The 27,538-nt window shown below is 50.0% G+C and overlaps 7 protein-coding genes across 7 annotated transcripts; 4 read left to right on the forward strand and 3 right to left on the reverse strand.

Annotated features, from left to right (window-relative positions):
- Positions 1–344: 344 nt before the first annotated feature.
- Positions 345–2,325, reverse strand: NCS6 (Ncs6p; the record flags this gene model as incomplete). Its single annotated transcript, XM_076635406.1, has 8 exons — positions 345–451; positions 540–684; positions 778–891; positions 974–1,170; positions 1,272–1,391; positions 1,465–1,582; positions 1,652–1,770; positions 2,034–2,325. 8 exons carry the CDS (start codon positions 2,323–2,325, stop codon positions 345–347), a joined length of 1,212 nt encoding a protein of 403 aa, XP_076484604.1.
- Positions 2,326–2,575: 250 nt separating this feature from the next.
- Positions 2,576–6,325, forward strand: CWH43 (Cwh43p; the record flags this gene model as incomplete). The annotated part of the gene is made up of 8 exons (XM_076635407.1): positions 2,576–2,623; positions 2,696–2,741; positions 2,804–3,096; positions 3,164–3,380; positions 3,449–5,092; positions 5,153–5,201; positions 5,266–5,706; positions 5,764–6,325. The coding sequence occupies 8 exons, from the start codon at positions 2,576–2,578 to the stop codon at positions 6,323–6,325; spliced, it is 3,300 nt and encodes a 1,099-aa protein (XP_076484605.1).
- Positions 6,326–6,405: 80 nt separating this feature from the next.
- CDC23 (anaphase promoting complex subunit CDC23) lies at positions 6,406–9,044 on the reverse strand (the record flags this gene model as incomplete). The annotated part of the gene is made up of 8 exons (XM_076635408.1): positions 6,406–6,805; positions 6,869–7,034; positions 7,097–7,261; positions 7,323–7,502; positions 7,565–7,814; positions 7,873–8,086; positions 8,149–8,300; positions 8,367–9,044. The coding sequence occupies 8 exons, from the start codon at positions 9,042–9,044 to the stop codon at positions 6,406–6,408; spliced, it is 2,205 nt and encodes a 734-aa protein (XP_076484606.1).
- Positions 9,045–11,931: 2,887 nt separating this feature from the next.
- JCM6883_001925 (quinone oxidoreductase family protein) lies at positions 11,932–13,542 on the forward strand (the record flags this gene model as incomplete). Its single annotated transcript, XM_076635409.1, has 7 exons — positions 11,932–12,037; positions 12,157–12,547; positions 12,620–12,723; positions 12,810–12,899; positions 12,994–13,197; positions 13,273–13,424; positions 13,501–13,542. 7 exons carry the CDS (start codon positions 11,932–11,934, stop codon positions 13,540–13,542), a joined length of 1,089 nt encoding a protein of 362 aa, XP_076484607.1.
- A 339-nt stretch (positions 13,543–13,881) lies between these two features.
- JCM6883_001926 (uncharacterized protein) lies at positions 13,882–15,418 on the forward strand (the record flags this gene model as incomplete). The annotated part of the gene is made up of 8 exons (XM_076635410.1): positions 13,882–14,038; positions 14,086–14,125; positions 14,202–14,332; positions 14,392–14,406; positions 14,578–14,701; positions 14,767–14,960; positions 15,025–15,138; positions 15,213–15,418. 8 exons carry the CDS (start codon positions 13,882–13,884, stop codon positions 15,416–15,418), a joined length of 981 nt encoding a protein of 326 aa, XP_076484608.1.
- A 1,009-nt stretch (positions 15,419–16,427) lies between these two features.
- On the forward strand, positions 16,428–18,401 carry ALG3 (dolichyl-P-Man:Man(5)GlcNAc(2)-PP-dolichol alpha-1,3-mannosyltransferase; the record flags this gene model as incomplete). The annotated part of the gene is made up of 7 exons (XM_076635411.1): positions 16,428–16,680; positions 16,867–16,966; positions 17,048–17,195; positions 17,269–17,453; positions 17,519–17,934; positions 18,014–18,161; positions 18,227–18,401. 7 exons carry the CDS (start codon positions 16,428–16,430, stop codon positions 18,399–18,401), a joined length of 1,425 nt encoding a protein of 474 aa, XP_076484609.1.
- A 1,695-nt stretch (positions 18,402–20,096) lies between these two features.
- On the reverse strand, positions 20,097–21,181 carry JCM6883_001928 (uncharacterized protein; the record flags this gene model as incomplete). Its single annotated transcript, XM_076635412.1, has 5 exons — positions 20,097–20,308; positions 20,383–20,466; positions 20,533–20,624; positions 20,692–20,916; positions 21,105–21,181. The coding sequence occupies 5 exons, from the start codon at positions 21,179–21,181 to the stop codon at positions 20,097–20,099; spliced, it is 690 nt and encodes a 229-aa protein (XP_076484610.1).
- Positions 21,182–27,538: the final 6,357 nt, after the last annotated feature.

Below are 27,538 nucleotides of genomic sequence, written 5' to 3' on the forward strand. Positions count from 1 at the left end.
CCCCCCCCCCCCCCCCCCCCCCCCCCCCCCCCCCCCCCCCCCCCCCCCCCCCCCCCCCCCCCCCCCCCCCCCCCGAGATTTGATCAAGTCGGGTTTGAATCCAAAGGAAGCTTCAGCGGTGTGATCGTAGTCACCTGGGTCGTGAGTTCATTGCCTTGTAGATGAAATGTATGCGTGCCTTGGGCGAGTTAGGCGCGATGAGACAAGGGACGAGTGATGGAAGAATAGGAAGAAGTTTCGCAAGCTCTCGTCGGACTTCTCGCCAATTCGAATGGCCCTGAAGCTCAATACAACAGATCTATGGGCATTATCTCCTGTTCAATAAAATCAGTACCGCCGCTAGGTCAAACAGCTAGATCAATTTTTGCGACGCCCTTGTTTAGACTTTCGAGCAACATGCAAGCTTGACACAACGGTTGAGACGAGAGCGATTGACATCGCTGGCATTTCTCTGTTGAACCAGGAAGCCATAGAGAGCACTCGTTAGCATATTGGTCCGAGGTGGAAAAAGAAACACGGCGATGCAATTCGAAACTCACGTTGAACCTGCTTCGCTCCTTTCTTGGTAGCTTTCGTGATCCCTTTCTTCGGAGGTGCGTTCGCTGTCTCGAAGGGATCTGGATCACCTCCAGCTCTACGACCTCGGAGGTTCAGCGAAGCTGCCATCGCTTCTCCGGAGTAAATCTAGCGCAAGAGAGGTGATATCGTCAGCTCTCAAGCCGTCTGCAATTTTGCGCTGTGATGAGACGAAGGGGATGGCAGAAGAGAACAGCTCACGAGATCAACAATCGCACTCGGTCGGATAGCCTCGAGATCCTTGACGAGAGCTCGAGCGTATCCTCGGTAGGCAGTCGGTGCATAGATACATTCCGTTGAATGATAATCGAGTTTCTGCAGTGATGCGAGAAAACCAGGTCAGTAAAGAAGAAACTGCTTTGACCTCCTCGAAGAAGCATCCAAGTATGCGACTAACCTTGAAGTAGGCATACATGACGATCTCCTTCTCGTAAGCATACTTGAATGGTTTCGATCGCTTAATGGTGCGAGGAAGGAGAGATTCGAGGTCGGACGGGTCCGAGGAGGATGGGTCATCCGTCGGTGTAGGGTCGAGGTCTCCTCCAGTCGTGATCGCCGTACATCGTTCGAGCCGCGAGAGATCACCTCGGAGAACTATAGGGGGTTTAAAGCGAGACGGAGACGTGGAAGATGGTCAAGTTGGGAGTCAGCGCTTCATCACTTCGACCCTTAGGTTATATTGATATACAACGCACCATTCATCAATACTGTCTCTGCGACATCGTCGGCGTTGTGACCGGTAACGATGTGGTCGACGGTCAAGATATGCGCGCCTCGATCGAGAGCCTGTCGACGGAACACGCCGCAATATGTACCTGAGTCGTGGGAGAGGCGTGAGTGAGAGTTCTTGTCCCCGTCGAAGAAAGGTCATGAGTGATAGAGACGCACAGTTTCCTTTCTTTCCAACTTCCGCAACGACCTTGTCCATTGTCCAACCTTGATACAGCTCCGAGTACGATAAAATCTTGAGCGGTAGCCCATACTGCTCAGCGTTCCTCTTGACGGTCTGATCGAACGAAAGTACGTATCTGTCAGTTCTCGCTCGGAGGAAGAGGACGGAAGAGGAAGAACTCACATCGAGAGAAGCATCTCGGTACCCGCTGATTCCCTCATCAATCGACAACAAGCACAAGTCGAGACCATAGTCGTATCGTTCGTTCAACAGTGTCATGATATATGCGAGAACAGTAGAATCTGGCAGTCGGAAGGAAAAAGAGCGAGTCAGTTTTCAGTTTGTCTCGGAACAACAAGCTCAACCTTCTGTCTCTCGCTCTTGCTTTCAAGCTTCGGTCCTCTTTCTGACTGCTAAATGTCTATGGGCGTTCTGGCGTTCCTACCGTGCGCTGCCTCGTCCCGCGTGATCTTCATCGCCACCTCGCGGCGAGGATCAAGGATACTCGTCGACACTCCTGCACCGTTGCTCCCTCTCAATTTCGTAGCCAGGTGCACAAGCTTACCTTTGCCTCCTGAAGCACCGATAGCTACCCTCTCTCCCCGCCTGAACAATACCTTCTTCGGTACTTCTTCCTCCTCGTCCTGCTCCTCTCCTCCCGCTCCATCCCTAGCTGTAGCTTTCCCTTTCCTCTTCTTGTGAGACTGTTCTGCTTGGCCGTATCCCATGATCGTGTGGTGAACTTCGGTTTCAAACACTTCGAAGAAACATTCTTTGCAAACTGGTTGGAGAGTCTTGGGCCGCCGTAGTATCGCCCTCCGTGGTTGTTCAGCTGGACATAAGGAGCAAGGCGCCATTTCTCGAGGTCGTAAGTCGGAAGTATGAGGCGGAAAGATCAACGCAAGATCAAGAACATTTTCCCCGAATTTCGGCCGCACTCAGTGGGTGAGCGGCACCTTACGAGCCAGATCAATAGGCACTCGAATCGACTTCTGTGTTGTCTAAATAGGCTCGAATTGGAAGAGGCGACCTCCCTCACTTTCGACCAAGCTTTTAGACCCGATTCATTCGCTCGTCACCAGTTTCGCAGTCAGAGGGGTGGCCGGCATGACCGGAGACAGCTCAGAGACAGCGCAACAAGTCGTGAGGTTCTCCGTAAGTCGTCCTCCCCTGTTCTCCTCCCCCATCTCGGCAATCCTTCGAGAGCTGATGCACCTTCGTCTGTAGACTGCGGCGAGCTCATTAGCTGTCCTCCATACCGCACTTTCAGCTCGTAAGAGTCTGGTGTCTAATATTGCTCTACGGCAAGACTTGAGCTGATTTCCTCTCATTCAGTCGCATTCGGTACCGCTCTCGTTCTCGGATTACACAACCATTACCATCGAATCGTCAAGAATCAGTACTATGAATACCCCTACGAATGGTTCCCTTCAGTCTCGGCGACAATCGGCGATTGGTACCCCGAACGAAACGTCTTCCAAGTTTTCATCGCTCTCACCTCCGGCCCTCGTTTCCTCCTTGTCATCTTATATTACATTCTACAACGACAATCGAGATCAACGACGAGCTGGACCCCTGCGATTTTAGCAGGAGTCTCGATCGCTCGGGCGCTCAGTTGCGCGGGCTGGGTAAAGTTTCATTCTTCTGTATTGTCTCGATCCCGGCTCAGCTCAGACCTTTCTCGCCTCGTCACAGGTCTACATCACATCTTCTGATCACGGAGATGTCCACGACGTCTTCATGGTCCTCTACATCGTTCTCAATCTCCCCTACATGATTCTCCATACTTCTCTCTCTCCGCCCAATTCTGCCTCGAAACACCTCCGCCGAATCTTATCGATATCCTTCTTCGCCTCTCTCGTACCACTTGTCTACTTTTACCTCCGACATAAGGTGCACAGAGTCGCTGGCGGTACGTTTTTCAGCAAGCTTTTCCCGTCGAAGTCACCTTTGAGCTGAAGTCCTTCGATCCGCTTTTAGCTTACTCGATCTACGCTCTCATCGAATGGTCTCTCATCATCCTCGACGTCTCCTTCGATTCAGTCTTCATTGCCGATTTCCGTGAACTTGACCAGGGTTCGACTTTGACTCCCCCCATCTCGATTGAGCTTCACTCGAGCAGACCCTCTTCGGCCAAGAACTCGTCCCCATCACCTCCATCGAACCTTGAGCTCCAGTTCCGCAAGATTCGAAGCGCGACGTCCTCGACCCGGTCATTCCTCGCCGACAGCTATCTCTCTTTCCTGTGGTGGACGGTCCTCACTGCGTTAGGTAGTATGATATTTTATTCGTCAGTATGGTCGATGGGACTATCTGGACTCGAAGTACTGCTCTTCTCGATCCTCTCGCCTGGGCTTCTCGCGATTCCTCAACTTCGACAACTCTTTTCTCGCCCTTCGTTCGGAAACATCGGTTTACTCCTCGGAGTCACAGCGAGATGGATCCCAGACGAAGCGGACGGAGCAGGAGGACACGGATCGAGGAGGTTGACGATGTCGTCGATCGGTTTAGCACTCGCGACGATGGGCAAAGTCGCAGAATGGTGGAAAGTTCGAAACGATTACGGCAAAGTGCAAGCGAGGTCAACGACGTTCTTACTCGGCTTAGTCCTCTCACTCATCGCCAAGTACTCGAATCACTCGCTCAATCCACTCTGGCCGTTCGTGCGCTCGACGATCGAGGAGAAGACGAATAACGGAGGATGGAACAACGGACTCGGCCTCTCAATCGGAATCCTCGCCTACCTTCAAATTGCAACACGGACTGAGTCAACGACCAGCAAGACTACTCCTACGATCCCAAAATCCCTTCGTCCATCTTTCGGTTCGGGCGTAGCTTCGACCCTCGGATTCGGCGGTCTCTTCTTCCTCCTCGTTCTCCTCTACACCGACAGCGGCACGACAATCGCCTGGTCTTTCGAAGGATACCCGACCTCTGGCCCCTTCAATGTCCCTCATGGCGCTCTCACGATTGTCGCACTCTCGCTCGGTATTCTCTTCCCATTCGTCGCACCCTCTTCATCGAATCGACTTTCGACTTCTACGCTCTCGTTCCTCGGAGCCTGTGTCTGTGCGACCCTGACCTACTCGCAGACAAGTTGGAAGTCGTTCGTCCCCGCCCTTCTACTCGGCTCTTACTCGACTCTCCTCTTCCCTCACTACCTTAATTCCCTCCTTTCGAATACATCGACCCCAGCAAGCTTCTTCCTCGCCTTTTTCTTCTACTGTCTACTCGTTCTCGGCTCGACCCTGGCTTCAGCGTACGCGTTTGTACCAAAAGGGAACGCTTTTCGAGAAAGAATGGATCTCGTCGTTGCGGCTACAATGATCCTCATCGGTCTCGGTCTCTACCCTCTCCGCTCTTCGACGACACACCACTTGACGACTTCGAGGACACTTCGTCGACACGTCTCGATTTCTTTCCTCGCGATCGTTTTCATTTCAGTTGCGATTTCGTCCTGGAGGTACCACGTTCTCTTTGGCCGCGCAGTACGACCGAATCATCCGGAGAACAGAATCATTTCGGCGGCGATCTGGACTGTGCATTTCGGGCTAGACGGGAAAATGTGGGAGAGTCAGAGAAGAATGGCATCGATCGTCAGAGATGCAGAGATCGACGTTATTGGTGAGCTACCCTGTTCCCCTAACATCCTCACCTCACGCTGACGGACTCGTTCCATATCAGGGCTCCTCGAAAGCGATGTTCAACGTATCGTGGGGGGAAATCGAGACATGTTTGTTCTCTTTTACGTCTGCATTTCGTTGTTCGCTTCTGACCTCTGCCTCTCTACCTGGCAGTACCCAGTACATTTCGGAAACTCTCGCTATGCCTTACGTCGACCTTGGGCCGTCTCCACACAAAAATACTTGGGGATCTGCTCTAATCTCCAAATTCCCGATCCTTCGAAGCTCACACCATCTACTCCCTTCTCCCGTTGGAGAGCTCGCCCCGGCAATCTTCGCAACTCTCGAAGTTTACGGTACCGAAGTTGATGTGGTCGTCAGCCACAACGGACAGGAGGAAGATCCGCTCGATCGCGAGTTACAGAGCAAGAAACTCGGAGAACTCATGGCCGCTCGTTGGCCAAATCCTGCAATCTTCCTGGGTTACGTCGTGACTTTTCCCCATGCAGAACGTCCAGCTCCTTACAAGCTCCTAGTGGAAGACGGAAGAATGTTCGACATTGACCCAACTGACCGAGATCGTTGGTGTCAGTACATTCTCTATCGAGGACTTCAGTGAGTCTTTCGCGCTGCGATCCATATTAACGAGAAGCTGACCTCTTTGCCTACCAGTCGAATCGGCTATGCACGCCTCAATCGAGGCTCCAAGCCTTCGATCACCGACACCGAGATTCAACTAGGGAAATTCGTCGTTCCTTACAGAGAAGCTCCTGGTTCGCCCTGGTCAATCATCAATCGACCGAGTACCAAGCTCAACCTCCCGCTCTCAGATGAAGACGAAGCGAAGGAGATCGAGCGATCGATGTCGAACGAGGAAGAGGAGAAGGAGGAAGTTGGTCCCGTTCCTCTCCACTGGATGGCTTCGCATCTTCGACTCAATCCTGCGCCCATCCCTTCCCATTCTTCCCTATCGAGTTCCGCCGATTCCGACAACACCGTCCCTGTCCCCTCTTCCTTCCTACCTGCTCTTCGCTTCCCACCGAAACTCTCTGGAGAAGGCGTTCGCGGTCATTTCTACATCTCTCTCGACCCTCACCCCGAAGATCAAGAGCCAGAGCAGCCCCAAGGGAAGGGACCGAGGTACTTCCTGGAGAAGAGCGTTGCTGAACGAGAACATGTTAAGAGGGCAAACGAGCGCAAGGAGAAGGCGGACGAAGAATGCAAGACGATGTGAAATCAACTCGTATTCTCACTTATCTCGTCGCCTGAATTACTGTTCTGAAACCAGAGTCGCAGTCAAAATATCCTGAGAGATCACTCGCGACTCAATATCAGCATCTCCAACTCCTTCAATAACCCTTTCGCCTCTTCTTTGCCCTCCTGTACTCCTTCGACAACTTTCAAATATTCTTCAGCTCTTTCCAAGTCCCCTCCGTTCGCTCCCTCGTCCCCTCTCAACCTCACTCGTTCCTTGTTCATCTCCCATTTCGCCAACCAAACGTAAATCTTGATCAATTCCGCTGAGCCCATCCCTTGATCCAATCCGACATCGAGGGCTCGTTGATAGTAAGAGGCAGATCGCATCGCTCGATCCGTTGTCGATGAGGGAAGGGCAGAGTAGAGCCGACCGATTCGAAGGAGAAGATCGATGTCTCCTGAAGGTGGATCCGAAGCGACGAGTGCTCGTTGATAACATTGAATCGCGTCGGGTATCCTATCACAACAATGGAGCATCGTCAGTCGAGGGCCACTACGAGAGACAGAGAGAAAACCCTACCGCTTGAGTTTTTCGTAACATCCTGCCAACGCTGCCCACATTCTTGGATCGTAAGGTCGTAGTCCCGTCGCTCTTCGATAGTAGTTCAAAGCGTAGAATGATTCTCCCAATAGCTCGTAAGTTTGTCCCAGTCCGTACCACGCTCGATAATCTTTTCGATTGACATCTGTTAGAGAATCGACTATCAGAGTCGGCGAAGAAAGAGTCGGAAGAGGGAAAGGGACTAACCCACTGCTCGACGGTATGAAGCGATTGCGGCGTTCGTATTCTTGATTTCGATGTATTCGTGACCCATCAACGTCCAAGCCGAGAGGTAACCTCGATCCAGTTTGAGCGCTCTTCGGAAGTACACGATCGCTTTCTCGTGGTCCCTTCGAAGGGAGTAGTAGTTGCCTATATGACTTGAGCGTGAGCCCTGTCCGGAGAGAACCTGGGGATCGGCATCGGGACTCACCGACGAGGCAGCAAACTTCTGGTCTCATCCTTTCAAGTTGAACGTAATCTTGAGCGAGTTTCGCAAGTTCGGCTCGTTTCTCCGACACGTAGAGAATGTTTGACAAGATGTCGACATCTTCGACTCGATAAGGATCGGATCTTTGCAGTGAATCGAAAACGCTGAGAGATTCGTCGAAATCTGAACAAACTCGGTCATATCAGTCTCTCGACCGATTGGACGCAGAGGAGAAGCACGCTTACCTCGAACATGATAGTAGACCAAAGCTCTTAGGCCCTTAATGACTGAACACCCTCCTTCTTCTGCTTCGGCTTCCCGATCGTCGAAAGCTTCGTCGACATCATCGGATGCAGTCGGACCAGAGAAGACTTCTTCCAGGTCATCGAGTACCGAGTGGAGTTTCTCCCCAGCAGAATGAATCTCGAGAGTGCAATGCACGTAGAAAAAGAGGAGAGGGTAACATTCAGGCAAGAAAGGGATCGTCGCTTCAAGCTGTAAGACCCGCTGATTAGCGAGAATGACTCTCGGCTGTATCGAGAGAGAAACTCACCTCTTCGGGACCTTCTAGACAACTAGCGATTTTGACCCAAGCTGACCAATTGTAAGGTTCGAGTTTTACCGATTGAACGAGGAGATCGAGTGCGGTGAGACGGATGTCGTCGGAAGGGTGTGAAGAATTCGAATTGGGTATTGAGCTCTCTGCAGAAGGTTTCGTTTGAGATGAAGGGTTCCCCGGAGGGAGAGAAAGTAGCAACAATGCTTTCCTGCGAGTTCAATATATCGAATCGGTCTCTTGATGTCGTGATGAAAAGTGATTCAAACGTACAGATAGAGCAAGAAACCATCCGAATTGACAAAACCTGATTCCCATTTTGACATTTCTTCGAGCAATTCACGAGCATAAGGATTCTTTGGCGGTTTCAGATCCTTCTGGCCCAAGGGTTCTCCCGAATCTTCGACCGCACGCTTCTCCCCAGCCTGCAGAGACAGATATCATACCTCAGTTATGAGTAGAGATTGAGCTGATCCGAAAGAAATACTCACGAGATATTTGGAATAACACCTCAACCACCTTCCCTTCGATCCTTTGCACTTTCTCAGCGAATGCGCAGCCCTCATCAACTCGTGGTTCCTTGCGAGAGTGAGCCCCAACAGGTATACATCTTGTTCGGTTTCGTCTCTCCTGATCCATTCCCTCTTTCTCTTTGGTGCCCGTTCATCGCCTTCCCTCGCCGTGTCGATCGTTGTTGTCGAGGTCGAGGAAGAGGCGGCCACAGGATCCTCAGGATGCATTTGTTCGTCGTCGAGGTCATCGAGTTCGCGATTGAACGCGGGAGAAGAAGCTGGTCCGATTGACATGACACTGCCTACGCTATCTCGAGATCTCGTCACTCCTCCTCCTCCTCTGAACGGCGTATGTCCTATCAGACTCGCAACGGCTGGGTGTTGTAGCGTGGAAGCGGAGGCAGAAGAAGTTGATTTAACTGGAGTCGAAGTTCGGAAGTGGACGTGATGAGCATGAGCACTCGCTGCTGCCGCTTCGTCTTCTTCCTCTTGAGTGAGTTCCACCTCAGCTGGAAGCGAGCGGAGCAGTTGAGCGGCCCATTTCGATGAATGATTCAAGTTGCGTTCGAGGAGAGTAGAGACCGCGGCGCGAAGTTCGGCGCGTAAGACTGGTAAGAGTGGTGGTGAAGTAACCCTTGGTCGATGTATTGAGCTCATCGGAGCCGTTCGAGGTTGTTGGGTGGAGAGAAGTCGCGCGATCAATGTTTCTCTCGTCTGTGGGTGGTGAAATAACAATCTCCTCCTCCTCCTCCTCCTCAGATCTCAGACCATCCACCACCTGGATCCAGCTCGCTCCCTGTCCCGCTGTGTGCTCGCTGAAGATCTCGTGCTCGCCCTACCAGCTCTTATTAGCGCACAGGCAGTGTTCAAGGTATCGTCCGATCATCATTCAACTTCGCAAGGGAAACTCGTGAGCGCAAGTACGGAACTCCAACGAAACAGGCTTGGTAGGATGCAGTTCTCGAGGAGGTTCAATTGACTCGGAAGAGGTGGGCTTGAAAGGATCCACGGTCCTCGCGACGTTCATTCCTGTTTCGCGAAATGTTTCCTTCCGTGCTCTCGTGATCTCAACATGTCCAAGTGGAGACCACTCGGGCGAAAAAGGCTGGAGATATCTATTCAATTGCTCTGAAGGGGTTGCGTTGACCCTTCGGGGCAGTCCTGGTCCCTGTTGCACTTCAACCCTGGAGAATCTTGTTTTGTACAGCTCGATTTCCCGCTCCATGCCATCTGTGACTGGGAGCTCCCCTGGCCTCACCTCGACTGACATTTGATGTTATCTCGTGCCGCTTCTCCACCAGAAAGAGGGCTAGCACAGCAGATAGAGGTGAATCTGAAATTTGTGAGAAATTCTTTCGCGAGCTGACTCGTTCCCATTCCCTCGCTCACGTGCGCCGCTTGTCTCCGCACTCTCTGACTCGTGGGGGACGTGGAGATGCTATTAGCTGAGGAGCAAAGGGTGAGTTGATGTAGGCAACCGCGAGTTTTGCGAAGAAAGGAAGAAAAACCAGAATCGATGCGACCGATTTTTCCCTAGCGCTTTCTGTAACTTGCCCGATACTGGACTAATCTGATTCAACTTCTATGTCCTCGAAGGAAATTCCTCGAAACGAAAGATGTTTCTCGACTTCTTCAGGAAGTTCTGCGTACGTTCTGCTCTCTCTTCCCTTCACTTCACTTTCCCCTCGACCTTTCCTTCTACGCTTTCGACTATGCTCAGTCCCTTCACCTCAAGCTGATCATCGCATGACATGTGAGTAGTCCCCCTCCCTTCCCTCCTCCTATCGACGATAGAAAACGACACTATTTTTTCAACCCGAACTCGATCGAAAGGTCGACATGTGGGAGATCAGTTTGTTTAACATGCATCACCAACTGAGATAACACCAACTACATTGGGCCAGCAACAAGGAGACGCGCGAGAAGGGGAAGAACATCGGACTGACTTTTTTCACTCTCCTTTCTTTCTTCTTCCTCTCCCGTTGCAATAGATTCCTCCATTCAATGACTAGCTTCAACTTCACTCTGCTCAGGATGAACCTCAACTCTCTTCACGCTGGATGTAAGTCAAAAGTTCAAATTTTTTTTTCCCTTAGACGACTACGACAACGAGATTAGGAGGGAACAACAACTTTAAATGATGACTATCCATAATTACAATCAGTTCTGCTACGGAGTCTTCTTAGAAACGAGACCATGGCGAGATACGGATACCAAGCTTTACCTCATTCTGATTCAATCCCTTCCTCCTTTCCTTCTCGTTGTCGGGTCCAGCAAACACTTTCGGGATTTCGAGTTCACGTGCTGACCTCGTTCTCGCTCGATGTGTTTAGGGCCGACCTTCCTCCGTCACTGTCTCGTTTCGTGTAAGCCAGTTCGTCTTGTCACAGTCTCCTCTTTTCCGCTTCGACTCGATTCCCCCCTCGCCGTTCGTCTAATGATGACACAAGTTTATCCATTCGCCGAGCTATACCAAACTTCCTCTACCTTCCGAGTTCACGCTCGGAAAAGCTTCATCTCGTTCGATTACTTCTTTCCTCCTGCTATCAACTCTCATCTCACTCGCTCATCTCTCAATCTCGATCGCTTTTCCCTTCCTTTCGATCCTGATCCTCCGTTCTTGGCTCTACGGACCCTCCTTCCTTTTCGTTCCACTCAAGTCTTCGTTCGAGTTGGATTTGCTTCCCTTTTTTGCCTCTTCTTTCCTTTCCCCTCAGAATGATTTTTACCCTCGTCTTCCTGTGCCTTCTCAGTTGATTTGCGGGGTAGAATCTCGATTACTGTCATCAAGGCAGGAAAGGGTTCTATCTCTCTTTTGTGTCACTGAGGGTGTAGAGAACTGGAGGTTTTCATTTCTGAGAAAGGGGAGAAAGAAAGGTAGAAAGGGGAGTTTTTCTGTACTCGGGCGGAGATGGGACGAAAGGGTTGGAGGTTTTGTAGTATGCTGGGTTTCGGGGTGAGGGGCTTCAGTCGAAAGGAGGGAGAGTGGTCGAGGTTGAGAGACGAGAAAGAGGGGAAGGGGGAAATAGCGCTTTGGGAGGAGAGAGGGAAAGCGAGGAGGAGATCAGAGGAGGGGCTAGGAAGCAACTCTACCTTCTGACTCTACACGAACATTCCCTTCCGTCCTCTACATCGCTCAATCATTGTCGCTGCCTGTTTCGAGAATGGGAAACTGACTCTTGATTCTGCTTTTTCGTCGGTTTAGGTATCCGTTTGGGGTCGCCTCAAGCTCGGTTGCTCCCTTCCCAGCTCTTGTGTAGCTGAACTGATTCTTTTCCACTGCAATGAATGATCCTTACTGCCTTGTCCTCGCAAAATTGTCTTTTCACCTGCAGAAGTTCGGATGCTTCCGCTATTTTGTTCCCTCGCATCCTACAACGCTGGCTTTTGACGCCGGTTCAGCGCGGGTTACAGTAGTTCCCCACTTCTGACGAAACTGTCCCTCGACGTTCCGAACAAACCTTTCCCTCCTCCTCCTCCAGTTCTTCAACCCGCTCGCATAGTCACGAACGAAGAAAGTACAACTTCCATGAGCAACGAAACGATGAAAGCTCTCACTCTTCACAAAACGGAAGGAGAGTTTAAACCGGGACCCTCAATCTGGCACCCGATCAAGGTCGAGCAAGTTCCGGTACCGACTCCTGGACAAAGTCAGTGCACTCTTTCTGATAGCAGAGGTCGGAGGCACCCAATGTGGAGCTGATCTTTCTTCCCCTCTCTCTCTCGTCTCCCCACGACGTTCATTCTTCGGCTTTTCTCCTCTCACCAGATGAAGTCCTCGTCAAGATTCTCGCGAGTGGGTTCAATCACCGAGACGTATTCCAACGTCAATCGCTCTACCCCGGTACCATCTTCAGTGAAGAGTCGAAACCCTCAATTCTCGGAGCCGATGCCGTCGGAGTCGTCCTCTCTCCCGAATCTCACCCTCTCTACAAGAAACGGGTCCTGATCGCACCGGCCGAGAACTGGTTGGAATCATCTTTGGGGCCCGACGTGCAAGGGAAACAGTTTGGAATTCTGGGATCGGTTAAACAGACGGGAGGGAGAGGAACCTATGCGGAGTATATCAAAGTTGGCGAGAAGGACGTGATTGAATGCCCGGAACATCTCGAAGAGAGTCAAGCGGCGGCAGTTCCGTTGGGAGCTTTGACAGCATACCGGTAAATTCCTCCTTTTCTTTTTCCGATCCAAGTTCTGACTCGAGGCGTGCTTACGCTTTCGCTCTCGGTCAGTGCTGTATTTACGAAAGCGAACGTCAAGAAGGGTGACAACGTTCTGATTACTGGAATCGGAGGAGGAGTTGCGATTCTCGCTTTACAACTCTGCGTGGCTGCAGGTTAGTTCTCGAGACCTTCCATACTAGTGAGAGACGGACGGACGCAGGCTGACACGGGTCGTTCATGTCTGACTTCTGATTCGCAGGTGCGAAAGTCTGGGTTTCGTCTTCTTCGGAAGAAAAGATCAAGAAAGCAGTCGAATTGGGAGCTCAAGGAGGAGTCAATTACAAAGATGGTTAGTCCTCCTCGCTCCATCTAGTCCTACGTTCTACGCTTCACCTCGCGAAGCAGAAAAGGGACCGATACTGACTCGTCACGATTTCCTCTAGCTGCTTGGCCGAAAACTTTCGGTTCCCTCCTCCCTTCATCTCGTCCTTACCTCGATGCCGTGATCGATTCTGGAGGAGGACCTATCGCTAATCAAGTCGCGAGGGTCATCAAAGATGGAGGGATCATCGCTTGTTACGGTCAGACGAGCGGGAAACCAATCGAAATCAACATGGCCTTTGTGCTCAAGAACGCTGAATTGAGAGGTCAGAGATCTCTTTCGCGCTTCATACACTCGAGTTTTCTGTGTTGACGTCTGTACTTGTTCTCGTTGAAATCAGGTTCGACGATGGGATCTCGAGAAGAATTTTTCTCCGCTGTCAAATTCATCGATCAACACAAGATCGTTCCAATCGTGGATACCGTCTTGACTGGATTGGAGGAGGCAGAGAAAGGGTTCGAATTGTTGAAACAAGGTGGTCAGTTTGGAAAGGTCAGTTTTCTTCGTTTTCGTCTTCAATTTTCTCTGATCTCGAGAGACTGACGGATGATCGACTCTGCCTGGGTAGGTTGTCATCACTATCGCGAAAGAAGATAAGAATAAGTTGTAGCTTAAAGACGTGAACAAGAAGTAATTTTGAATTGAAACAAAGGACTCTTGCAGTCCTAGACGGCACGCGCCTCGTTCCTTGCTCGGTGGTAGCTTCTAATCTCTCTGCTCAAAGGAAGCGAGAGAAAAGGGAGAGTGAGTCGAGTCAGCTGACGAGGTGAGACGCGAGATTCTGCGGCTTCTCCTCTCTTCCTTTCTCTTCTCTCCCTCTCTCCCTTTCCCCCTCTCACCTCCGTATCAACAGCTTGTAATACCTACTACAACCACGGTGAGTAACTCTTGACTCTCACATCCTCTCTCCTCTCTCTCCCCTGACTCATTCTCGGTGCTACCTCGAAAGATGGATCGACTCCAACATCTCTTTGAAAGCGCTGCCAAATTGGATTCGCTCCCTGACAAGTACAAAGCGGCTCAATTCACCGCTCCAACCTCTGCTCTCACCATCAACGAGGTCGCGTGGATTGAACCGAAAGAAGGAGGCAAGTCCGCTCTCTCGCGTACAGAAAGGCTTCTGAGCTGACTTCAGGATTCGAGTGTACTGTAGAGGTAGTTGTCAAGGTTTCTAGCTGTGGCCTCTATAAAACGTGAGTCGAGATAACCGTCTTCCAAGCGACGGAGTAAAGAACTGACTGAGCTTGGTTTTCCTCTCTCTCCTTCTAGCGACCGAATTACGAAGCACAACCTCCTCCCACATCTCAAGTACCCAATCACTCCTGGTTCCTTCGCTACTGGTTCGATCGTCCAAATCGGGCACAATGTCAAAAAACTCAAGTTGAATGAGCAAGTCATCGGTAAGCGAATCTTCTTCTCCTCTCGGTGGAACTCTCAAGCTGACACACTCCCTGCATAGGTGTCGCCGCTCACGGTACTCTTGCCGAGTTCTGCGTTCTCAACTCCGACTACGTAGTTCCAAAGAAGAAAGAAACTGCTCAATACCTTTGAGAGGTATTCGAGGGAGGCAGAGTTGAAGGTCAGTCTCGCGTTCTTCTTTCAGGAGGTTGACGCTCAGACCATAGCCCGTCGTCATCACCATCAGCGCAACTTCGTCGTTTTGAAGAAGAAGAAAAACGTCTCTCGAAAGATGAACATCGTCGCATCTCCAATGCGAACGAACGTCTCGGATTCCCTGGAGAAGGTGTCAACGTCGTCATTGGTGACGGGTGAGTGCGATTGTGTGATTGTCTATCCCGAACGATCTGACCTCCCTTCTCCGTATATGCACCAGAGGTTCCGCTCGTGTTGCTGCTCAAGTGCTCAAACATTCTTCGACTGACAAGGATCAACGTGTTATCGTCATCACCAGCAACGAACAATGGGATCACTCGTTCTACGACGTCGAAGAAGGCGACCACCTCAAGTTCTCTCAGAACGAGCTCGCGAGCGCGTTGAAGTCGATCGGAGGAATTCGTTTCGCTGTTGGCAAGTCAGACCCTCTCGTTGGATGCTAGGGATGTCCGAGAGCTGAACCCTTTCCCTGGTTTAGCTGTCTCTCAACCTCAACAATACGATCTCGAACAAATTCTTGAAGCTATGAGGTACTCTGGCGAACTGATTGTTCTTGCCCCTCACCATGAGCACAAAGTTCAAGTTCCCCTAGGTGAGTCCTCACCTGCTTTCTCCTCTCGCGCAGAAACCAAAAAACCTGATTCTCTCTGTTCGTTTACGAGCTAGCTCCGGTCATTGCGAAATCTCTCTCTCTCCGTGGTGCCGTTTGGCCCGATCGTCTCGCTCTCGAGAAAGCTCTCGAGCTCGTCCACAAAGGTACTTTGCACCTTTCGGTCAACCTCTACAAATTCAACGAGGACGAAGTCAACAAGGCGTGGAACGATCTCGAGGGTGGAACCAAATTTGATCAACCCATCATCGTCTTTGAATGAGTTTGATTGCTGAAGCTTGGAGCCTGTTTGAGTTCTCCTTTGTGAAATTTTGTTCCGTTTGTAACAGTGGTTCCACGACGAGCTATCGTGAACGCGACATGCCTTGACCGGGTGATCTCCATGAGTCGCGACTGATTTGACTGTTGCATCGGCGAGCTCAATGTTCCTCTCATTAAGGGAACCAGGGTGGTAACAAGCGTCCCACAGACATTTGAGGCTAAAAAAGCGATTCGATGACAAGGAAGAAGGAAGTAAGCCGTCAGGAACTAGAGGAGCTGGGTATGATGAGCCGAGGCGGGTAGGGTATACACTGCGAGAAGCCATGACGAGGGAAAGAGAGCGGAGAGGGGGCGTCCGAAGAATCGCGAAAAACTAATTTCACAGCAGGCGAATCGTATCAGCCCGAGTCCCTGATGAATAGAGTAGGGAGCACAGCGCTGACCTTCACGTCACACCTCTGGTCGACTAGCTAACCTGCTCAGATCGTCGCTCGTTGCTCTAGTGAGTCTTGTTCTTGACGTTTTCCATTCACTTCCAGGAACTGATAAAGTACGATCAAGACGACCGCTAGCGAGCCGAAGGTGTTTGCGAGGTTGGTTAGGAAGACATCGCTGATGGGAGACATCGTGCGAAGACTGGAGCTGGTTGCGAAGCGAAGCTTGAAGTCGGCGGGGGAATTCCGATGGAGCGAGAGCGGCTAGAGCGGACAGTAGTGGAGGGCGTATATAACGATCTGATATGCCCTGCTAGCACACGGAAAGCGGGAAAGCGGAATGCCAGTCAGCTAGGCTTATTGAGATCCTCTGGGCCAAGGGAGGGAGGTATGCCGAAGCTCGCCCAAGCAGCTCTAGTACTGCGTACACTCACCTGGTCTACTTCGTACGAGCGTCGATTTGTGAGAATGCAGAGGGAGGAGTAGGAGGAGGAAACTCTGATCTTCTTTCGTCCTCTTTCGTCCTCTATCGACCAGGACTTTCGCGCCGAGTCGGAATAGATGATCTAGAGTGATATGTACGGAGTTCCACCCCCTTCCTCGGTCCCGAACACCGCGGCGACCCCCGTCACTCGACAGAGATCATCCTCGACAACATCGAGACATCGATTCACCTCAACTGCTAATTACTTTGATAAGCTATCATGGAGGGATCCAGTCGAATCGGCTCAACGAATCCTGACCGAGCACGACTTCTACTGGCTAGTCGCAGGAGCGCTGCTGATATGGGAAATCGCTTTAACCAGCGCAATCATCCTGAAGGTACCCTGTGAGTCCGCTTTCAGTTCTCTTCTCGACCAAATACGTCTGTGCGATGAAGGCGTGTCAAAACGCGAGACCTCCGACAGAGTGACCTTGGGAAAGGAAAGAAAGTAGTTGAGATCCGATCTTTGGGTTGTCTGGCGAGTGCTTTCCAAGACAACATTCCGCTAAACTGCCCATTCTCTAGAAACAGACACCGAAATCGACTTCAAGACGTATCTACAACAAGCAAACGTGTTCCTCTCGGGCGAACGAGATTATTCGCTCATCAAGGGAGATAGCGGACCTTGCGTGTAAGTCCCTCTCTAAACATCAAGGGGCTTCTCTCTTATCGCCGTCGAGCATCAGATTGACCTCGAACCTCCCTTTCGCAGCTATCCAGCGGGACACCTTTACATCTACTCGCTACTTCATTATCTCACAGATTCTGGACGACATCTCGAACGCGGTCAATGGCTTTTCGGAGGAATATACATAGCGACTCTCGCTCTCGTGTTCAGTCTTTACAGTCACGGCAAACGGGTGAGTCGAGACTTTTTCCTCATTTTCAAAGCCCAGCGAAATCTGATCAGTCTTCCCCATCACGACTCCGCAGATACCACCCTATGCTCTGATCTTCCTCACGGTCTCGAAGCGTATCCACTCACTCTACGTGCTGCGTCTCTTCAACGACTGCATCGCGATGTTCTTCTTGTACGCGGCACTTCGGCTTTACACCCGCAGAGATCAATCTCGATCCAGCCGTACAGGCCGGTGGATCGTCGGTACCTGTCTCTTCAGGTCTGTTCATTTGGTGTCTCCTTCTTATGACCATTCTCTGACACTCGTTCTTCCACCGCCGCAAGTCTTGCACTTTCGATTAAAATGTCGATACTGCTCTTTCTTCCGGCACTCTTATATCTCCTCTTCGTCTATCACTCCCCTCTCGCGCTCCTCCGACACACGGTTCTCCTCCTCACAACTCAAATTCTTCTCGCATCGCCCTTCCTACAAACTCGATCTCTCGCCGAAGCTTACTTTGCGGGAGCCTTCGATTTCAACCGTGAGTTCTTGTGGGAGTGGACAGTGAATTGGAGATGGATTGGTGTAGAAGTATTCGAAGATCCCGCTTGGGGGAAAGTGCTACTCATGCTTCACGCTGCCGGTTTGGGAGCCTTGGCAATTCGATGGAGTGAGGAGGAAGGAGGCGCAATCGGAATATTGAAGAGAGCCTGGAAACGTCCAAGCGCGAGCCCAGCACGTGGAGCCTTGACAAATACACGTATGTCCCTATTTTCGCTTGATTGCTTGACAGTGCATCGAGTCCTAAATACCAATTCACCTTCGCTCCCTTTGGCTAGGTGTCGTGACGCTCTTCTTCCTTTCCAACCTCCTCGGAATACTATGCGCAAGATCCCTGCATTACCAATTCTACGTTTGGTTCTACCATTCGCTAGTTTGGCTTGTATGGGAGGCATGGGACGGCCTCGGGATTGAAGCTATGCAGAAGTAGGTCCTTTCTTGTACTCTCTTGCTTTATTATGAGCGAATCTGATGCTCATTCGGTGACATAGGCTCGTCTTCATTTCTTTGATCGAATATGGATTCTTCACGTTTCCATCGACGGTGAATAGCTCTCTGGGTCTGGTGTTGAGTCTGTTGATCATAGTGGTCGTGTCTTGGTACGGTAGACCAGCAGGGGACCAAGGCGAAATCCGCGAAGAGTCGACCTTGAAGAAAGACGAGTGATCTGTGTTAATGGTCAACGATTCGTCCCTGCTGCAATGATGAGCCCTTCTCCGGGACGTGCACGACGTATTTATGCAGTCTCCAGAGCGACCTGGGATAGAATCGAGCGAAAGGGTTGCGGTAAAGCTCCCACGGGAAATTGCGAAATCAACATAATGACAAGCACGCAGCATGGTGGTGAGACACTGAAGAGAGTGCTGCGAGCCGTGGTAGCGTCCCCCCTGATGCAATCGCGGCGCGCCGTAGGATAGCGAAATCTGGTTTTGATTCGAGCGACCGAAAAGCTCTCATAGCCCTGTTACTCTTTGACTATATACCCCTGGACTCCGGAGTACTCCATCCGCACAGGATGTGCAGTGAGAGATTGAGCATGAGAACTTTGTCGCGAGGATGACCAGTTCCTCGATTTCGCTCTTTGTTGTCACTGCGCCCGGGGCGGTCCAGCGTTCTCTTCAGCTTTACCACCTTACAGCACGCACACTTGACCTTGCAGTACATCGCTCGAGTCTCCCTCAGTCGAGAGGACCAGAATGTGCACATCGTTGACTCGAACTGACCCAAGCTCAAAAAGACAAACACTCGCACACAAGCGCACGAAGCGGCTTTCTCTCGACCACTTGGTGAGTGCGGGTAGCACAGTGACCACATGAGCGACACACGGCGAGTGCGGTCAAAAAGCAACACGTTGCGAGCCAACAGAGGAGAGAATGAGAAACTTCAAAATTGATCGTTTCTCGCCTGAAACTTCGCCCTACGAGCTGCCGACGACCTCCCCAGGGTCCAAAAAGGCAAAAGATTCTTCCTGGCCGGGAATTGAACCCGGGTCCCACGCGTGACAGGCGTGTATACTAGCCACTATACTACCAAGAATGAAGTCTAGGAGACTGCTCAGTGGCGGGATCGAACCGCCGACATCGGACTAAGCTCAAGAGAGAGTATTAGGTCCGCATCATAACCAACTAGATCAACCGAGCATCAATTGTTGAAGCGGGTGGCAAAAATGTAAAGCATATTTCAGACTCAAGTTTTCTCGTCTTGTCGACGACTTCTGACCTTGCTTTACCCTTCACTGTTCATGCTGCACCTTGCTTTACCCTTCACTGTTCATGCTGCACCTTGCTTTACCCTTCACTGTTCATGCTGCACAGTGTGATTCGACCTGTCAAATCGGATTCACGATATCTTGTCTGGCCGTGATTCTTCTGTTGTTTGCGCAAAATTCTTGTTTTCTTTCAATCCTGTCGGCACTGCTCTGCTGTTTCATCCGAGTCCTCCCCAGTATGCCACGAGATCTGGTCCGGTGGCTATAGCTTGAGGACAACTGCACATGCGAGCGGAGACTTGCGATTCTGAAACCCGGAGCTTGAGTCGACACAAGTTCTCTGAGATAGCATTGTCTGATCAACATCTGCGAAAGGTGCCTGCAGTCTGTATCCCTGGATCCCTTGCTCTTGCTCTCTCAAAGGATCACTTGCGCCGTGTCCAAAGCATATTGGAGCAACAGTCACAAGTCAATGCAATGAGGCGCTTGGCAGCGTCATTGACGCGTTTCTCTCTTGCTTCCAGAAGCAAGAAAATTGATAAAAACAGTAACAAGTCATGAAAGATGCGAGCAAAGCTCAAGAAGGGGACTACAAATACAACCGAAAACCCCAGAACTCGATCACTCCATAACCCTAGAAACTGTTAAGCTTCCTAAGCCTTTCCACCTGCAGCCATGACGCCATTCTCAGCAACTACGGCATGAGTGTGAGATACTTTTTGGTTCTCGACCTTCGACCAGTCGGGAGGTGAAACTTTCTCAACCTTGCTACCGGGGTATCCTCCGTCTTTCGCAGGGAGCATGAACAATGCAAAGTATTCGTCGAGGAGCGTGAAGTCTTTGAGACTGACAATGAGACCGACGTCTAGCGAGAAAGGAAGAACAACGACGATTCAGCAAAGAGGGGAGATCGAGACTTGAGAGGAAAAAGGGACTGACATTGATCAGGTCGAACGACGACGATAGCTCCAGCTTCTTTGCTGATTCCGTATGTCTCGTATGCCTTGCCATCTCCGCGGTGGTCTGTAGTTACGAAAGGAAGTTAGTCCGGGTCGAAACGAGACTGACTCAATTCAATCCGAAACGTACAAGAGGGCTCGATGACGTAGACTCGCTTGTAGTTGTGAGGATTCAAGGTTGAGGCAAGTTGTAGAGCTTGACAGCAGTTTGAGGGGAAGAGTCTAGAATCAAGATCAAGTTTTGTCAGCTCAGAAAGAAGGAGAGCAAGGAGAGAGTTACTCACGAAACGTGATCAGGTCAATCACTTGGTGTTTCAGAGTGTACTTGGAGATGGGTGAGTCAGGTCCATCGAGGTAAGTAGCAAGATGTTGAAGTCGTTCCATCAGTCCTTTCTTGGCAATGTTTCCAGTGAAGTTCAAGAGTCGATATGCTCCCGTGAAAGGGATCCTTGCCGTGACCTGATCAGCAGTCGCTGAAGCGGTGTTAACAACTGGAGCCAAATATAGTTGTTCTCTACGTACGCAAATGTGTGACTGAGAGAATAATGAAGTGACCTGCGCGAGCAATCTAACAAACAAGCTACAGCAAAGAGAGAGAGAGAGAGAACCTGAGAGAATAACAAAGTGACCTGCGTGAGGAAGAAAGTGATTCCTCACGCGCGGCACAAAGTCAATCACTCAGTTTGCTCACCTCAAACCAACCCGACTCTATCACACATCCATCCAATGGTGTAATCGATTGACATGCTGGCAGCAAACATGTCTCCAGTCGCGAACATGTCCTTGAACTGTTCGAGGTTGCCTCTATCAGCAGATTCTTGCCCCAAAGGCAGTTTGCCCCAAAGGAGATTCGAGAATTTTGTGCTGAATTACTGAGGGTTTTGCTACTCAATTCAGGCCTCTGTTCTCCTGCGAGAAGCACTAGTAAGCAATCCTGAGTACTAGAAGAAAGTAACAAGAAGTAACAGGCCTGTTCTCCAGTGTGAAGCGCTCGATAAAGGGAACAGAAGAGAAGAGAACCGAGAGCTGAAAACACCCAAAGTTGACAGATGGAGGTGTTCAGAAACAAAAGAGGTGTAGAAAGGAATGATAAAAGTATTCAGAGGGGAATTGACGCCTTACAGTGTCTGCTACAACACCTCCCCTCGCTTAGAGAGTCTGACCACAAGTGTCGATTGATGAGTCGAGAAGGAAGGAGCGGGAAGAGACTTTGTCATGACGTCGGCGACCATTCAGGAGGTAAGAATGTATGTAACGTCGATGAATCTTTGTTGGACTTGTCCCCAAACGAAGTGGTCAGTAGACAAAGCTGTCGAGTTTGGTGGTGATCCTGAGGGCTGCGAGAGAGTGCGTTCGCGACCTGGTTGTGACCGAAGAGAGTTGTCGGATAAGGGAGAGGGTATCTGAGTTCGCCGAGGAATTGGGAGAGGAAGACTGCTTCTTTAGAAGCGTGGGAGAGACCGATGTACTCAGCTTCGGAGGAAGATCCAGTGACTCAAGGCTCAAGTTTGGACGAGCAGGCAAAGGCTTTGTCCATAAGGGCAAAGGTATATCCCACAGTTGATTGAGACTTTGTAGGGCACGCACTTCAGTCCAAGTCAATGTAGACTTCAAATCAGGTAAGAGGAGAGTTGTTCAGGTTGATTTTGAGTCCATAGTCTAGGGTTCCTTTCAGGTAGCGAAGAACGTGAACGACGGCTGACCAGTGAAGAGGACCGGGCGTTTGCTGAGTGATGACCAAGAACTCCAACAGGGTGCACGATGTCAGGACAAGTACCGAGCACGGTGTACATCAGGAAACCAACTGCTCGAAGGTATTGTCATTTTTCGTTGGGAGAAGGGACGTGAAAGGGGGGAGTGGAAAAGTGTTGGAGATTCGGAAACCATCGGACTTTTGGCAGGGTGCCAGTCAGCGTGACCAAGACGGCAAAGAACATCCTCCATGTTGTCCTTTTGAGAGAGGAAGACACTTCCGTCAGCTTGTTGATGAATTTGAATCCCTAAGATGAACTCAGCGTCACCTGAATTCTTAATTCCATACTTTCCTTCAATCCATTTTTAGCTCTTTCGATCTTGTGCTGGTAATGTTCACATAGAGAGCGATGTAGTGGTAAGTCTCCCCCTTGTTCCTGACATAGACGCAAGCACCCGAGATTGGGCGGTTGTAGCCGAGGGCCTGAAGGGAGTTGTGGATTTAATGATCCCATACTCGACCGGCTTGCTTCAATCTATAGACTGTCAGGTACCCGCATTTTCTTCGGCTTGCTTCAATCTATAGACTGTCAGGTACCCGCATTTTCTTCTCCAGCTCGCCAGGGACGTGGGCCTTGTTTACAGGTGATACAGATAAGGTCGAAGAACAAAGGTGATTGAATCGACAGATGGGGAAGTCCAAAGATGGCTTATTGGTCTATCACAAATAGATCTTGGGGTTCAAGAAGCTTCGACGGCAAACTGTTCTTTTCCAGCACTCCATCCCTGCGTTCCTGCCATTGTCCCTTTTAGATTGAGCGAGTAGGGTGAACTCACATATCCCTGACCTCGATAGCAGAAGGCTCTCACTGATTTGAACATGCAGGTTGTACCTTAGAATGTTGTGGGAAGAAAAGATAAAAGCAGCAAACGAGAGGCAACACTGAGGGGACAGGACATTAGTGTTGTACATCAGTCTAGCAAAAGACCCTGACATACAAAGTGATCAACTCCCAGGTCTTCTGTGTCCACTTTGCTGCTCTGACCATGAGCTATATTGTCAGATGTTGCGATCGAGGAGTGGATCGCTGCAACAATTGCCTCACAGAACATCAAAGCTGAAAAAAAGGAATGGCTCACCTGGTGGATCAATAGAAGAGTGAGCTCCACCTCTATTGATAGCACAAGGGATAACACACAAGATGTCATTGGTTAGCTGAGCCTTGACATCCGTACCAAGATCCTCAGGAATTGTCAATGTCTATCTAATGCTTTGAGGTTTCAAAATCAAGTTGCATTTGGTTTCTCAACCACAACATGTGACAAGATATAACTTTGTGTGAAAGCTTGTAAAGGAAAAGACAAGGGACGGTATGTGCCTGGTCTGTGGTGGCTTGCACAGATCAAAATGATCAAGAGAGGCATTTTGTGTGCCCTCCCAGACACAAATTCCCATATTTCCTTGTGATTGTACTGCAATTGAACTTTCACTCTCCTTCTTGTCAAGAAGGTCAGTCGCACATGTGTTGGACACCAGTAACGATTGCACCTCTCTCAGACACAGCCATTGTTTCTAGAGAGCACACTACCCTGTTGCAGCAATCAGATCCTTGTTTACAACATGTGGTAATGTAGCTCAGTGACTAGAGCAGCAAATGTGTACACTAGAAGACCTGAGGTTCCAATGCTTAACATGACATAATCCTCACAAAACCCACAAGCTCAGTGCTCACACAATACACAAAAGAGAAATGGCTCAGTAACACAGACTCCTGTGCCAATTGGTGTTGCAACAAGCAATCACTTGACTGCAACATCTGACAATCTAGCTCAGTCTTAAAGCGTCAGTGTGTAATGCACACACCTCATGTATGACTGTGTCACTGGAGACGCTCTCAATGCACAGCCTCTGAGCAAGTGGAAATTTGCACTAAGGCCAGAAGCCGCACCGTTTCGTGCACCATCAAAACATCTGAGGGTCGAGTCAGGCTGAGGAAGAGCCAGCCTAGTCAGGGCCACTCCAACTAGAATCAGCCTGAGAGGCCAGTCTGGCCAGACCTGGCCCAGCGGAAATCAAATCCTTCGTGCTGCTCCTGTACCAATCGCAATTTGCTTGCCCGCACCAGCTGACCACTGCCGCTTGCAAAGCATGAACGGAGAAGACAGAGAGCAAGAAAATGCTGTCGCAGCGATCAATTCCTTGATCGCAACATCTGACAATGTAGCTTAGCAGTTGGGCAGCAAAGGTGTACGCTAGAAGACTTTGGGTTCGATACCGTAGCATGTCATAGTTTTTACAGAAACTACTCGCTCAACGCTTGCATAATAAATGCTACCCCAAGCTCGAAGAGATTGTTGGCTGATAAGGGCTAGCTCCGGAACCAGTGTTGCTCTCCGGCAGGCTTGCAGTGATCAGTAGTGGGCCAAATAATAGAGCCTACACTTGAAAGGACGGATGAGACGAGTTTGAGACACTTGTTTCTTTTTCTGTGCATTTCTCTCTAGAAGCCTGTGCAATAAAGGACCTCCTCGAAAATATTTGTCTTGATGTCCTCACTTTCCTGCCTCCCAAAGTTGCGCCAATGCATACTTGGCCCTAGGCAATGCACTCTCACATGATCCAGTCCTATTCAATACCTGCTGGCCTGACATCAGCTAGCGCACTGATGCAGCTTCAGTAAAAGCAATGGTGCAACTCTGCTGGGAATGTGGAGGTGCCATTTCAATGACAAAGCACACAGCAAGGTGAGCTTCAGCTAGACCTGCTACTTGCTCACAAAGTCTCGCACAGAACAGCTTTGTCCTGCTCAAGTGCAAAGTTGAACCTCGAGCCAATTTTCGCCAATCAAGCTGAAATTCCGGTTCTCAATGCTCAATGAAACAGCAGCGTGATTCTGTCTCAGCACGCAAGCGACAAACAAGACCAACCCAATTTTGCAAGGGACACGTTGTAGGTGAGGACACTTTGCAGCTCATTTCATGCATCAGCTCACAATTTCTGCTACACAGCACAACAGGTTCTCAGTGTTGCAACCATTCAATATTTGATTGCAACATCTGACAATGTAGCTCAGTGGTTTGTGCAGCAAACTTTTTGCGGTTTGATTCCTTAGCATGTCAAAGTTCTCATAAGAACTACTCGCTCTATGCTTGCACAATACTCAGGGGTACACATTAACATGCGTGACAAATGCTCTTGAACGCTTCTTCTTGGTGGAGTCATTGCATCCTGAGACTATCCAAAGGTATGCACTGTGAACGGAACTGGGGAGTACCGAAGGGCGGGCATCTCCTTCTAGCCAATCATGCTGATGAATACAAATGTTGTTACTGAAGAAGCCCAACTTGCTCTGGCCTGTCTTTACCACAGAAGTGCAGGCATTCTTTACTTGTGCAAGCGTAGAGCGACTAGCCTCGCAGAAGGACTGTGGCCTGCTGAGATGTGCTGAGGAACCAGGCCCTAGGTTGTCTGTGTACGCTTTGCTGCTCTGATCACTGAGCTACATTGTCTGATGTTTCGGTCAGGAAACTGATTGCTGCAATATCTTTGACCTCTTGATTGTCAAGGTGTTAATCTATGCTTCCTACGCTTCTGCCGCTCCGTTATAACAAGTCGTATTCTTTGGCTCTACTTTGTCTCTGTCAGTGGGACTGAAGTCCTCTGCCCTCTCTGTGGACTTTGTACATGTCCTGATCGGCTGCTTAAAACGTACTTTGTTGCGTCCTTGCTTGTCTCTCGATGACTGTGCTGATTCTCTTCATGGTGCTCTTGAGCAGCTCAAACAGTTCTGCCTGCCGCTCTGCTCTTCTTGTTACGCATGACTGAGACTGTGGTGAGAAACTGTGAGTACTGGGTGTCTGTCTTTCTTGCCTTGTCTCAAACAAAGCTCACATGTCAATGTCATGCAGGGAGAGTATTTGATCCTATGCTACAGAGTGCAAGGACATCTCTTTTGCGTGCTGTAGAGCCCCTCAAGAGAGACCAACCACAATATTGCACAGTTGTGCTAATGCTTTGTTCAGAGTTGTTATGGCCTCTGGCACGCATGTATTGCAATTGGCAGCATTGACCACGTGACTCAACGGCTGCATACAAAGATGTTGGCATGCAAAGATAGACTGCTTTGAAGTGTGATCTGATCCCCTTATAGTGCAGGAGAAGAGCTCGCTTTGCATTAACGATCATGTGAGCCTGGGCAGTCTCTAGAACCATGATCAAGGCACTCTTACACACCCTGAACTTGTCAAGGATCCCTGTAAATAAAGTCATTTTGTAGACCCGGGTCTACAGGTTGAGCTTGTTTGGGGTAATTGCAAGCAAATGCAAGGAATGAGATGCAAAGAGCTTGAGAAACTGGAGAAGAACCGAGTTGAGTCAAGATGTCAAAACGGAGTGTCAATGCCAATATGACACTGAAGACAACGGAACACGCAGACACCAAGCTAAATCACAGATCTCACTCACGTCTATTTGACTTGCTGCTTTTCAGCTCTGCAAGCCTGCTAACATAACTTCATGGTTGTTGGTCTTCCCAGCATTCTCTTTCTGCAGGGTTTTGAGTCACATCAAGCTGCACTACTCTGTGCAAGCAGCAAGCATTGACAAGATTGTACCAGGGATATTTCCAGTCCAGAACAGACAACTCACTCAGCTCACTGATAAGCAACGGCGGAACAAAGCCTTATTGGTGAATGAGACCTGTCCAAGTGCAATGTGTCTCATTCTTCCTTCAAATTTGTGTGAGGGATCTTGTCTTCTCAGCACAATTCTTGAGCCAGAATAGACTGAGGCAGATGCGGATCTGATTGACTGACAGAGATCTTAAGATAACCTTTTGGTTATGGGCAGGTTCACCCTTGGCAGGGAATTGATAGAGACCAGGCTTTATCACATCCATCTAAGTCCTGTTTTCCCCTCGGTTATGTTGCAGCAAACAGCAACAATTCTGACATCACTCTCTCCATCCATTGACCTGCACCTTGTGTGAGCATGTGCCTCTCACCTAAACTGCCCTGCTCCATTATGGGTAGCTCAGTCTCTAACATGGGGATTTCCGAATCAGTTCACTGGGAGGGAGTCAAGGGTACCCTGAGGGCCCTCACTTGTACCCATCAAGCCGCTTACCACACTTACACAACAAAGTAGCAGATCATGTATCACAGCCAAATATATGATGTGACATGTGTAGGTCGACGTCAGACAAGAGCTTTGACATACTGAGTGACAGACATGTTGTCATATGCACACAGCTGGGTGAAGGTGGCCAGCACAGGAAAGAACAGCCAAATATTTGGGTGAAGCGGGGCACGGTTTTGAGTTCGATTATCTGGAGGAAGAAACAAGCAGTGGATACAACAAAGGGCAGAGCAAAGAAGGAAAGGCTCCAAATTTCCACACCCAAATGAAGTGAAGTGATTCTTGCTCCTTTGGAGATTGACATACA

This window comes from Sporobolomyces salmoneus (assembly GCF_050403485.1).
Source record: "Sporobolomyces salmoneus JCM6883 DNA, S_salmoneus_JCM6883_v1_ctg99, whole genome shotgun sequence".
NCBI classification, from domain to species: domain Eukaryota; kingdom Fungi; phylum Basidiomycota; class Microbotryomycetes; order Sporidiobolales; family Sporidiobolaceae; genus Sporobolomyces; species Sporobolomyces salmoneus.